The 14,125-nt window shown below is 38.9% G+C and overlaps 1 protein-coding gene across 1 annotated transcript in view; it reads left to right on the top strand.

Moving 5' to 3' along the window:
- pax3a (paired box 3a) overlaps positions 1–14,125 on the top strand; it is a 38,592-nt gene that overhangs the window by 5,957 nt on the left and 18,510 nt on the right. Inside the window, exon 5 of the mRNA XM_077556966.1 lies at positions 13,754–13,953. Within this exon, the coding sequence (XP_077413092.1) occupies positions 13,754–13,953 (200 nt within the window). The remainder of the gene's footprint in view (positions 1–13,753; positions 13,954–14,125) is intronic.

Raw genomic sequence — 14,125 nt, 5'->3', positions numbered from 1 at the left:
AAGTCATGCGATTAATTACAATTAAAAATTGTAATCGCCTGACAACCTAATTTTTAATAATCTTTTCTTTTATTTTTTCAAATAAGCTTTTTTCAAAAAGAAAAAAGAAAAGAAAAGAAAAGAAAAAGTACTTTTTTCAAAAAAAGAAAAGATTAATTGTAATTAATGGCATGACTTCAATAGTTAACTCGTGATTAATCACAAATTAAAAAAATGGAATGGCCTGACAGAAGACATTTATTTTCACTTTATAGACACTTTAAGTGATAGCATCCTGGCTTCTGTTTACTTCTGTTTGCACTTTAGCCTCATTGAACTAATTCAAGCAGGCCAACCACTCAAGAGGAGTCGCAACTCTTGCAAATATCCATTTATGGCAGCGGGGGAGCAAAAAAGAAAAGCTCAGAAATGCAAACAGTCAAAGGGATAACTTTTTCTTTTCAAGGGAGTCCTGCCGTGCCACGTTGAATGAGCGCCCGCTTCTTTCGAACGTGCCATGGTGAACGCAGTCAACATGTAATAATTGCCCTCATTCAGGCGCATTCCGGCAGCAATCTGCCGCCATTCTGCTGCCTCAATTGTGCGGCGGGCCAGGCCAGTGGGCCCGGGGGCCGGGAGAAATCAAGCTTTGACAAAAAACATGAAAGATCGCAACGCTTTTGTGGCTAAGGAGCCGAGCGGGGGCTTTATTTGTGTAAATACGCCGGCTCCCCCGTCGCTTCGGCGTGAGGTAAACTCGGAGCAAGCCAGGCCGAATCGTAATCCGTTTCCAAAGCTTTCTTAACATCCGAGAATATAAACAGCAGCGTTTTTCTAGCAGGGCCGCAACCTTGTTAAGGGGTGATGGCGTTTCCACGGTCAATGTGTTTTAATATGGGATGTTTAGCAAGACGGTCGGCCGGTGGAATGTCTGCACTACGGCTGCAGTTTCCGTTTTTCCTCTCGGGGCAAAAGTAATGAAGAAATTCAGATGCGGGCCTCACTCGCTGCGTTTATGGGGCTTATGATGGCGGCGGGCTGATGGGAAATAAGAAGCCGAGTTGAAAATAGTTTGCAGGGATTGGGCAAAAGTTAGGCCGCTACTAGCACAGGCCGCTATTAAGCTTTGTTGTTTTCGTGTCATTTTTTCACAACAGCTTTCATGTTGACATAGTAAAACAGTAAAGGCAAATTCCAGCAATTTGATTTTTACCGGTAGTTATCGTTATTTGCAAATACAAGAATGGTTGTGATATTTACGCTGTGCAATATTTTTGCCAAATCCCTTTTTTTTTTTAAATTTAGAAAACGATTTTAACAAAAATGTTTATACCCCATACATCTCTCAGTCCAGACATTTACAATACTCCACTGCCTCAGTACAGTTCAGTTGTATTTAACTTTTATGTTTAATTGATTTGCACTTAATTTTTAAGAACTATTTGTTTAAACATATAGTTACAATTTTGATTGATCTTATTTTAACCGAATCGTTATTTGAGTCTATTTGTAAATGTGTGCCTATACTTAAGCACATTGTTGATGTTCAGCTTCAAACTCTACATTATGTTACAGTGGCTTACAATATAAAATACTTTTTAGGAATAAAACTTGAGTCTCATTTATGATGAATACTGAGTTGTAAGTATTTTTTTTTTAATGTGGTACTGTACTCAATGTAAAAAAGTTTAAGAAACTCGATCATTGGCAGGACCTTTGGCGTATAGTCCAATTGATGATATTAATAATTTTAGAAATGTAAAAAAAAAGATAATAATAATAATGATTTTAAAAAATCAAATAAATATATTTTTGCATTATTATTATTATTATTATTATCATTATTATTATTATTGTTAATATCATTATTATTATTATTATTTTGAAATATATTTTAAATGTTATTTTCATAAAAAAGAAAATAATAATAATGATTTTTAAAAGTTAAATAAATATTTCTTTGCATTGTTATCATTCTTATTATTATTATTATTATTATTATTATAAAAACCTTCAAACCTTTACCAGTAAAATGCTTTTGTGCTCAACATTGAATGCTTATTATATTAACCCAAAAGGAATTAATTGCTGAATTACTGCATACCATTGCAAAAACAACAACTCTGACTTTTGCACATCACTGTATGTATACAGAGTGATGGAATGCCTTCTCACTGTCTCTCTCCTCCTATCTAAACACACTTAACACTTTCATTGGAATGATTCTCAAGACTCTCCCGCCCCCCAAAAAAGAAAGAGAGAGAAAAAAAAGAAGAAGCAAATCCACTCGAGCTGATCTGCAACTGAATGCCACTCTATGCTTCATTAAAGCCTCTTTCTCTGTTGGCACCGGCATTGTGATCCTCCCAATATTAATTCAAAGGACAATTAATGAATTCAGGCCAACTTTGAAGTAATGGGCCGGGGTCTTGCCCTGTGCCGGCCCCCTGAACACTGATGTACTCTCCTCCGCATTCTCCCCACTAACCCCAGAGACACCGTGAAGTGGCTGAAAGAGAAGCCATGAGCAATGGAAGGTCAAGGAGAGGAGCCCCAGTAGAAAAGGAGCTCTCTATTTCCTTGCAAGTATTAGCCAAGCAAAACTCTGTGATGGGGAGGATAAAGGAGTGGGAAGAGAAAAAAGGGGGTCGGGGGGCGAGGAGACTCTGCAAAGAGGAGCACAATGGGATAGTTAATTGACTAAAGCCAGACAGCGTTGTCAATCACTTAACTTTGTTTAGCCTCCCGTCTTTTTCTCTCTCTCCCTTTTTGCCCTTTTTATTACTGGGCACATTGCACATTATGGACATGCCAGCACCGCTGGGCTCATGTTTTGAGTTATGCCTTTTTGATTCAGTCCTTAACGTTTCAAAAATACTGAGGAATAAATGGATGGTGGAAGTTTGCAGGCTCATACAATGAGAAGTATTTGGACAGTGGCCAAGTTTTTTGCACTATAAAAATAGTTCGGTAAAAAAATAACCCAATTTGGGTTATAAAAAAAAAAAAGTCAGATTAACTACTTGGGTCAATTTGATGCAACTTTTTGGGTAGTATTGCCTAAAACAACAATTGGGTCGATCTGTACAAAACATCCCAGGAAGTTGGGTCGAACTGACCCAAGTAGCAGGTTGGGTGATTTTTTTCCCCCCTCCATTTGTTTTAGTCTTGAAAAAAAAAACATACAAATAACAACAACAATGAGTTTTTAAAAAATGGACCGACCCACTCACACACTTGTACACTTAAACAAAACCAACCTCATTTTTTTTGTACAAAACAACACCCCAGAAATGGGTAACATAACAACCCCCAAAAATTGGGTCATTTTGTAAAAACAACCCAGAAAGTTGGGTCAAATTGACCCAAGTAGAAGGTCAGTCCATTTATGACCCAAATCAGGTTATTTTTGACCTGATTGTTTTTAAAACTCTTAAAACTGCTGGATAAAATAAAAAAAATAAAAAAATCAATATGGATCGAAATTGGACTTGACCCGCTATTGGGTTTTTATACAAAAGAACGCAGTTTTTTGGTACAAAACAACCCTCTCAAATGGGTCATAACAACCCCAATAAATTGGCTCGTTTTGTACAAAACAACCCAGAAAAATGGGTCAAATTTACCCAAGTAGCAGGTCGGTCCCTTTTTGACCCAAATTGTTTTTGTTGTTGTTGTTTGTGGTCTTAAAACTGTTGGTTCAAAAAATAATTTATGACAAAAATTGGCAATGTCAATTCGACCCAACTTTACTTATTTTTTTATTTTATTTTCTTAATGTTTGATTATTTTTTTAAGTTTTTTTTTTTAAACAAAAAAAATGTTTTTATCCAAAACCACCAACAAGTTGGGTCAAAATGACAAGTAAAGGGTTTGTCCATTTTGACCCAGTTTTTACTGCTTTGACCCAGCAGTTTTAAGATTGTACGATTTACCTTTATACACCACCAAATAAAACAATCAATTTGAAATTGAAGTTCACAAATAAATTTCAGCTTTAATTTAAGTCCAATAACCAATTAGCATCATTTTAGTTCACCTTTAAAGTGCCTTTTCTGTCCTAAGCAGACTCACTCAGTCACCACAAAAAATGCTGTCTTATTATAAGTCAACACATACCAGTAAAATGATACGACTCTGAAAATGAGCTTGAAATCTTAAAAAAATAATAGTAATCATAACGATTGAATATACATTATTTTGGTACATTCCACACACTGCTTTGCTAATTACAGTGTGCAACAAGAGGCTAAATGATACAAAGTTTTTTTTTTTCATGCGGTTGTAATGTCCCTAGTAAGTTATTTGATAACTTCATATTAATCATGTTAGTGAATGAACATTTTGCATGTGTCCCTGAAATTTCTGTCCACCCTGTCATTTTTGAGTAACTGCCCCTTTAAGAAACTATTGGATGGTTTTGTATAAATATTTACACTTTTACAACGTTCATCATCTTATGCGCGTAGTTGGGTTTTGTAATTCTTAATTCTGTAACTCTTCACAGTTAAAAAATAAAAAGGGCAGAAACTCAAAATATATTGTCTAAAAAAAAAAAAGTGTATGAGATTGACTAATATCTAAAAAAAAATGGTTATAATTACAAATATGTAAACATCTGTGACTAAATTCTTATAAACACCTGAACGCGAAAACAAAATGAGCATGCATTCGATTCCTAAATGAAAAGTCTACTCAATTGTTTTCATTCAAATCAATTGTGGTGGGCGTATGAAGATACTGTAAAATCCATAAAACGTGTCATGATTTAAACACGTACGAGCCTTTATAACTGTTGAATAAAAGTGACCGGGAGGGAAAAGTGCAGGAATGTGAAGGTTGCTTCTGCTTCTGTGTGAAGTGGACTTGGAGGGTCAGCAGCGAGGTGATCTTTGCAGCAAAAGTGCGCAAGAGCTGTGAAAAGGTCAGGGGCTAAGCGAGGGTCACTTGACTGTTAAAACTATCAGGCCCCATGGAGGAGGTTAGAATAATGTTTAGGGAAAGGAAGACCGGGATGCATGTCTCATGACGGAGGCCGTTTACATCGGGCACGTATGAGTCAAATCAGGTATATCAGTGTCACTTTCTTTCTTTAGGGACTGAAAAAAACAAAAATGGCTACACTGACTTACATTACATGCACAAAATGCAGTCCACAGATGTGAGCTAAAAGCAATGACGATGACTCAAATGCTATTTTTCATCAGCTTTGCTGTGTTTTCGTGTTTGAACTAGCATTAGCATTAACATTAGCATTAGCATTAGCATTAGCATTAGCATTAGCATGGTTACATTGCAAAAAATCTTCAGTATGATTGACAGAATTTGAGAAGGAGAAAAACACATGTAAAAAAAAATATTTTATAGGAGTGTGTGTGTCGTGATTGTTAGTTTTAAAAATGGGTTTTTACTGTTCACTGTATACAGAAGTCCCAATTTATAGAGTTCCTTATCTTCCGTGTAGTATTACGCTTTGTCATAAAATGCTAGTCAGCACGAGGGTCTACTGGAAGAGATGCAGTTTGTACCTAAGAGCAAAAAGATTGAAGAAATTAATTTCCCGTCATAATGAAACTTTTAGAATTACTGCAAAATCTATGCTAATTTACATTAGCTCCTCTATGGCGTGTCACAAGATATGTTAGCATTACGCTAATGGCCTTTTGTTAGATGAAATTACCATATATTTTTTTGGACTAGAAATCACTCTTTTTGTCACTTGTTGGCTGGTCCTGCGACTTAACCTCAAGTCCAACTTGTTTATATGAAAATCTGAAAATCGGAATAGCACCCAATCGCATTGACAGCAGTGAACGAGTTGTTGTTGGATTCAAAACTTCCACTTCTAACTATGGGAAAGTTTTTCTTTGTAGTTTATAATGGCGTACCTTAAGGTTAAAGTGGTGCTAATGCACCAGAAGTATTTGCCAACCGCCAAAAGAAAGAAGAAGAAGTAGTAGTGGCAACAAATGCGACGTATACAGCTAGCTCGCTAGTTTAGCATGTAGCTTCCACCACAACAAGGATTTACTATTTACAGCACCAAAAGCACAACAATAACTGACTAGGATTATAACTTTGGCCACAATGTGACGTTAGATTATATTAAGGTAAGCCATTTTAAACTAAAAAGACAAAAATCTCTAGTTAGAAGCGGAAGTATCGAATATAATCAGAACAAGATTAGAACTCTACTGTTCTCGGTCTTGATTTTTGCGGAATAAATTTCCCCTAAGAATGCAATTTATAGTCAGTGTGACTTAAGAATTATTATTTTTTGCTTCTTCATGAAAATCTAGAAAAATACGCTAAATGATTTCATTGAACATTTTTTTCAGATCACAACAAATTTTGTTTTGACGACAGAAAGAGTCTAACTATAGTTTGTCACGTAAACATCCCCTCCAAATCTCATTATGTAACGACTTTAGAAGCTTTGTTGCGATGATTCCAAGTCGTCTGTCTTACGCTAGCGCAAGCCAGCTAGTTAGCGTCCATTTGAACGCAACATGCCGCCTGTTGCTGCACATCCCGCGCGGGCCCCTCCGCCGCTCGCTTTGTCCGTGCCCCGAGGGTGGACGCGCCACCGTGAAAGTGTCACCTAACCGCACCACAAGTGGAACGAAATAATAAGCGTATAACGCTCACGCGGTGACATTGGCGGACTTTGTTTGTCACGGGTACGCGACGGAGACGCATCTTTCAATGTCGCGTCACCCGCTAGCTCTTTTGTAAAGCGCTAACCGTCTTTGGGCTTTTTCACTCCATCTTTTTATGTCCATCATCACCAACAACATCCCCCTAGCGCTTTTCCCATGCAGGCAGCTGCAGGTTCCTGCATGGGGGCTCTTTAGCAAGTCAAGTGAGCAGCCCGCTCACTCCCATTTTTAACCCCCCCCCCCCCCCCCTTAACTGTTAACCCCAGCTGAGCCTATAAGCTGTCAGTTAACTATTCTTTTCCTCCCATGCATCTGCTCGCTCGGCTTCTATGTGGGCCTGCCAATATTTTATTCAGGGTGCCGACTCGCACCATGAGCCGCGCTGTGAAAAGGGCCAGATCTACTTCCCTAGGCAAATAACTAGTTCATTTGTCTCTTCTGCCCTTTGTTTTGCACTGCCAACACATGTCACAGGCTCAATTACCTTCTCTATTAACAACCCTTGGAGGAAGGGCAAGCCGGCCCCTACCAAGGCAAAGGCTGTAAAGCGGCCCATATGCTGCACTTCTCTTTTCCTTTCCGTCACGATCACTTTTCATTTTCACTCTCACTGTTTCTCCTTATTGTACCCGAGTCGTACGGGACGCTTGCTTTCATATTACTATATAGAATAGAAAAGCCTCCACTGTGTTGTCGGTTTATCGGGTGCTTTGACGAAAGGAATTGTGGAAAAGCTCCACATTTATGCTCGTAAAAACTGTCAGGAATCAGTCAGTCAGGAATATTAAAATTTCACTTTATTTCACTTTTTATCCTCAATATAACCCTTATACTCTGCTGTATGGATGTATATTGCAGTCACTTTTATAAAAAATATATCCTGTTTTTCTAAGCTTTGGGGGGCTTATATATATATATATATATATATATATATATATATATACATATATATATTTTTTTATTTTTTTATTATTATGTCTGTTATAATTCCCCCCATTTAAAAAAATAATAATTTTGTTTTTCAGTTTTTTTGATTCTTTTTTGTTTGTCATATAAAAAAAATATTTTGAAAAACAGAAATTAATGTTCTATTAAATAGGAAATACAATTATTTCAAAAAACCTTTTAAAAAAATCCCCCCAAAATTGAACAAATATTTCAAAAAATGTTGTATTAAAAAAAAAGAAAAAGAAAAAGTATTCTGTAAAACAGAAACTATTATTCCATTAAGCAGGGGAAAAAAATCCCCCAAAAACTAGGAAAAAAATCTGAAAAAAATTCTAAAGATTATTTTATTTAACAGGAAAAATTTTTTTAAATTTTTCTTAAATTAGAAAAGAATGATTCTGAAAAAAGAAACCCTTTGAAAAACAGAAACTTGAAAAAAGGCCCAATATAAATTACTCAGAATATATATATATATATATATATAAATATATATATACTACAAAGTATTGAATAAATGTTGATGTCCTTATCTCCTCATTAACAAGATACACAAAAACAATTTGACCTCTTCTGCTGTACCTTTGCATTTATAAAATCTACTCGCCTAAATTATAAATTCATATCATCTTTTGCTTTAGCGCGAGGACAAGAAAGTAGACTTAGGTTGTGGGGCATCAAGCTGCATGAACCAGATAACACCTGTTCATGTGTGCAGAAACAGACGGACACTTCTTACATCCACCCGTCTGTATTTGAACTCTCCCCTCATCTGTAGAGTCAGAAACATCTTTATTGGCCAAGTATGTCAAAACACGCACGGAATTTGTCTCTGGTAGTATCAGCATTAATAACAAAAAGAAAATTGAATACAGAATTTTTACATAATGTAAGTATACCATTCCATAAGGTCCCATTTCTTTGCACGCCTTTATTTCCTGTTGTTTATTCTCTGCGGGGTGCGTCAATGCTACAGGTGCATCTAAAGGAAGTGGATGTTCCCCCCAATTATCCTAATTAACCCTCAGGAGATAATCTCCCCCGGTCTGATCAGTGTCGAAGCTTTAGTGGTCGCTCAGTAACATAATCCCTCCCTTTTTCAGGAATATATATAAATATATGTATCGGGGCCCTAACAACTTGCTAACCTGTTGAATTCACAAATGTGAAACATGAGCCAAAGTCTCCACGATCAATCCAGTTGTTGCATGCTTGTAATGAGCCGATTAACCCGCATCTTATAAATGTCTGTTTTACGGCTAATTCCGCAGCAGTCCCAATTTCCGCCCCCGCAGTAATAATCTATCTTTCTATTAAGATTCTTGTCGGCCAAACTGTGAGCGGGGCATGAAGTATTTTCAGCTCCCCAGAGCTTTAGCTGCAGCGTAAAATTTGATTTGGGTGTTTAAGGAAGGAGGGCGAGGCCTCCCTTTGTGTGTTTAGTGTCCTCTTCTGCTGCTTGTTATGGGGAATGTGTGGGAACAAATTTGCCACTGCGCGCCATCCAAAGTGGTCTCGTTGGGAAGGTGGCCACGCAGCGGGGTGAGAGCTCGGCGCCCGTATCTTCAGGTGCCACCAGCCTCCTCTCCGAGTTCACCCCCACCCCCTTAAAAAAAAAAGAGAAAAAAAAAGCCGATGCCCCTCAGGCAGTGGAGGGGGGGGGGGGGGGTGAAGGACTGCTCCCCTGCTGTGCCCCTCTGCATCCCCCAGTGGCCCTTCTCGGACCCCTTTGTGGCCCAGCCCTCCCTTCCACCCTTCATTCCCCCACTGCAGCCCCCCCCCCCCACCCACACCCCCACCCCTCCTCCTCCCACTCACTCCCCTGCTGGGCAGGTGACAGGCCCCTGAATGCGGGCCCGGGCGTCCCTGATGGCTCCTACAGATGGAGCGTGGTAATCGGTCCAATGGAGGCCTGCCACGGGCTTTTCCCTGCGAAGATACAAAAGGCTCGGCCACATCACTTCCACAAAAAAAAAAAAAAAAAAAAAAGACAGAGTGAGTGAGAGGAAGAGTGCAAAAGAGAGCGCAAAGCAAAAGATGACAAAAGCAACACTGTCATCCGCCATTAGGATTCCATCTGTGATGGAGTGTTTTCTCTCGTTTCTAATAATAAAAACAAGTAACAAGAGGGGATGAGAAAAAAAAAAGGGCGGGGGGGGCAAAGGAGGCAGGATCCACCCCCACCCTGCAGTTTACATGACTTACTGTGCCAATGGGGAGCTTTATGAGCTCCTCCAGGAATCCATTCTGCGCCGTCCTTACTTTTCGGACTTTTTTGTTTGCTGCTAATTAAGGAATGTTGCAAATCCCCAGCAAAGCAAGGCTAATGTTTGAAGAGTATCAAGTAATGTTTTCCTGCAGGCCGCATCAACAAACCACAACTTCGTAGTCGGGGTGCGTTTCGGCATTCAGCCTCGATGGCCTCGTGCTCGCGCGGCGCTATTTTTCAACCTATGTAATAAACCCCAACAAAAATGAACAAAATAATTGAAATTAAAAACACATTTAATTAATAAAACTTTTTTTTTTTTAGCAAAAAAATTTCTTTGTTTTCAGCATTCCTAGACGACAAACTTAAATGTTTGTTACATGGATGTAAAAGATAGACTCACAATGCCGCCTACTCACTGTAGTGAGATTTAAAGCCACTTGCGGCCATCTTGTGTTGCCATTTTTTTTTTAAATAAACTAATATATAGCAAAAAAATATATATTTTTCCTCATTCCTAGACGACAAACTTAAATGTTTGTTACATGGATGTAAAAGATAGACTCACAATGCCGCCTACTCACTGTAGTGAGATTTAAAGCCACTGGCGGCCATCTTGTGTTGCCATTTTTTTTTTTAAATAAACTAATATATAGCAAAAAAAAAATTGTTTTCGGCATTCCTAGACGACAAACTTGAATGTTTGTTACATGGATGAAAAAGATAGACTCACAGTGCTGCCTACTCACTGTAGTGAAATTTAAAGCCACTGGCGGCCATCTTGTGTTGCCATTTAAAAAAAAAAAAACAACTAATATATAGCAAAAAAAAAAAAAAATTGTTTTCGGCATTCTAGACGACAAACTTAAATGTTTGTTACATGGATGTAAAAGATAGACTCACAATGCTGCCTACTCACTGTAGTGAGATTTAAAGCCACTGGCGGCCATCTTGTGTTGCCATTTAAAAAAATAAATAAACTAATATATAGCAAAAAAAAAAATCTTTGTTTTCGGCATTCTAGACGACAAACTTAAATGTTTGTTACATGGATGAAAAAGATAGACTCACAGTGCCGCCTACTCACTGTAGTGAGATTTAAAGCCACTGGCGGCCATCTTGTGTTGCCATTTTTTTTTTAAATAAACTAATATATAGCAAAAAAAAAATCTTTGTTTTCGGCATTCCTGAAGACAAACTTAAATGTTTGTTACATGGATGTAAAAGATAGACTCACAATGCCGCCTACTCACTGTAGTGAGAGTTAAAGCCACTGGCGGCCATCTTGTGTTGCCATTTGTTAAGTGCGCCTAAATCAAAAACACTGATTTCTCCACGGGGAAAATTCACTTTATTTTCTGTCTTCACACCGAAAATGCTACATTGTATGATTGTATGGCGTACAGTTTTACCAATACATCTGGAAGTAGCGCTACATGCACATAGCATCAGTAAAAATCTGATTTATAAATGTTCTCTTTTTGTGGCCTGGGGGCCAGATATGGCCCGCCACATCTTTTTATGTGGCCCGTAAAAGCAAATCATGCGTCAACTTCAATGACCCTTGCTAAAACCTCTACCAATTTTTTTTATTGTCATGTGTAATAAATAATAATGTTAAGATTTTGCAATAGTTTTTTTGGTTACCCTTTTTACTAGGGGTGTGAATTGCCTAGTACCTGGTGATTCGATTCGTATCACGATTCATAGATCACGATTCGATTAGATACCGATTAATCCCGATACAAATCTATAAATTGATTATTGCATTTTTTTTTTTTTTTACTCAAATTTCGAAAATACTAATCAGTAAACTTGTACATGTAATCTGTAAGATTTGTATGAAAATGTATTTATTTATCTGAAAATTCAGGCTGATTCATAACTGAGCCACTGCATTTAACAAACAGGTTGCAGTCTGTTTCATGTTTGAACAGCACTGAAATATAATATAAAGGCTTAATGTTCCATTAATATAACATTCTTCCATGCTTAATGTGTGAATCCTAACCCCAAGTAAGACGTTTTGTTGAATATTCTCATAAAAAAATGATGTTTAAAAATCGATTCGGCCGCATATCGAATCGATTCGAGAATTGCGTGCTGTAATATTGCGATATATTGCCGAATCGAAACACCCCTACTTTTTACGGTTGCTTGAAAAATAATTTTATATACTTGCCTTCTAATTATAAAAACTACTAAGTCATCAATTTGTTGTGCATACTGTATAGAATAATATAATAAGACGATTAAACATTTCTGTATTTTGATGATAATAACGGCCCAATGAGCGAAGCCGTAACTAAAAAGTGGCCTGCCATAAAAAGGAGTTTGACACCCCTGTTTTATAAGGTGTATCTCGGCGTGCTACTCAGAAATTCCTCGGCATCATGTTGTCAGAACCATCAACAATGAAATGAAAGCAAATCCTATCAAGAAAAAATAAATCACTGTGAAATAATATTTAACGTGACACTAGGTAACAAATGCTCTCTCTTTTTTTTCTTCATTTATATGTGAAAAAAATAATATTTATAAAAAATATAGTACACAGCATGACCGGGTTTAATCCTTCTCAACAGGAATTCAAGCACAAATCCACTTTAGATGTAGGAAACTTGGCCAACTAAGGGATGAAAAATGTAACCATCCGAGCTTTAATACTTTAAAGTTGGGACACGTCTAATTTTAGAAACACAAATTGTACAAATAAAAAAAAAGAAAAAGTTTTTACTACGCAATTTTTATTTTAACAATCTTGCACACAAGAAAGACACACAATAAAAAAAAAAAAGAAAATGATAAAACTAATACTAAAACTAAAAAAAACTTAAGTTTTTGAAAAAAACTCAATTTTATAAAAAGTAACAAACCCACTCTTTTTAAAAACGAAATGACAGCCCTAGTAACAAAGACCTCTTCCCAACATCAGGATCTTCTGCGCCGGCAGTTCGCATCACCGCAGACTTCCCAGGGCCCAAATCCGTGTGTAATGCCTGGTCAGACGCACACTAGCAACCGGCGCAAACATTTCCTGCTTGGCTCCAGCGGCAAGGGGAGATCTCCGCGAGCCCCCTCTCCTTCGTCTACGTCTGACTTTGCAGTTTTTTTTTTTTTTAATGAAAGCTTTCAATCTGGAGGGCAGAACCAAAGCGAGGAGCGAAACAGACAAGCCTCTGTCCCGGTGCTTGGGCTAACCTTCTCACTTCTTGTCTTGCAATGTCCCAAAAAAAGGTGCAGTGAACCCTCCTCATGAGCTTGAAGAGGTCCCTCCGGAGTGGATTTGGGAGTGGATTCTTTCTCTCTGGAGTCCATCTGTGTCGGACACATTGTGCCAGACTGTCTTTGAGCGAAAGCCTGCAAAGGCTGAGACGTAGCAGATGCATGTTTGTGACTGAGAAAGAGAAGGCCGACCGCATACGTGTAATCGGGGACAATGGCGGGCTGTCACGCTAGTTTGCGAAGCCTAATCATTATTTAATAGACGGGTAACCTCCCCTCCCCGAACAATGCAGTCGTCCCCGTCCTCTACTTGAAGGCCTTCATTGATTCAAGTCTTCTGCTGAATTAGACCCCAAAAGCCGTCCCTCCGTCGCCCACTCGCCTTCAACTGAACAAACAGATTAAGAAGCACCTGCAAAGGGCCGAGCACCTCCAACTCCGGGACCCTATCGGGATAGCGCACAGCATGGCTAAGACCGGGAGAGACACAGTGTCCCGGGGAAAGGAAGCCCCGGTGAGATCCAGCCCTCTTTAATCCGTGTTCAAGCAATCTCCGGCTTTTGATCCCTTCAGGAACCACCGAGGAGTTTAAAAGAAGCAGGCCAAGACAATTTAAAGTGGCTCGGTACCATGCCCTGCATTCAGCCAATCCTTTTTGTCTCTGATCTGGCTTTTGTATCACGGCTTAGCGCACCCCTGCAGGACTCCTTGGAGTAACACTTTATTTGTTTTCCAGCCAGTCACTCGGACGAGGGCTCCGACGTGGACTCCGAGCCGGGCCTGCCCCTCAAGAGGAAGCAGCGGCGCAGTCGGACCACCTTCACGGCCGAGCAGCTGGAGGAGCTGGAGCGGGCCTTCGAGCGCACGCACTATCCTGACATCTACACGCGGGAGGAACTGGCCCAGAGGGCCAAACTGACCGAGGCTCGTGTTCAGGTTGGCGCTCACCCGTCGTACCCCCCCCCCCCCCACCCCCGCGCGCGGAGATCCAATCTCGACTGTAGTGGTGCAACGGATCACAAAAATCACGGTTCGGATCGCGGATTTGAGTCACGGATTAGATTGTTTTTTGGATCAGCAAAAAAAAAAAGAAAAAAAAGAAATAATA

The sequence above is a fragment of the Vanacampus margaritifer genome, chromosome 2 (genome assembly GCF_051991255.1).
Source record: "Vanacampus margaritifer isolate UIUO_Vmar chromosome 2, RoL_Vmar_1.0, whole genome shotgun sequence".
NCBI lineage: Eukaryota > Metazoa > Chordata > Actinopteri > Syngnathiformes > Syngnathidae > Vanacampus > Vanacampus margaritifer.
Note: the sequence above shows the minus strand (reverse complement) of the source record. Positions and strands in the feature narration are given on the sequence as shown.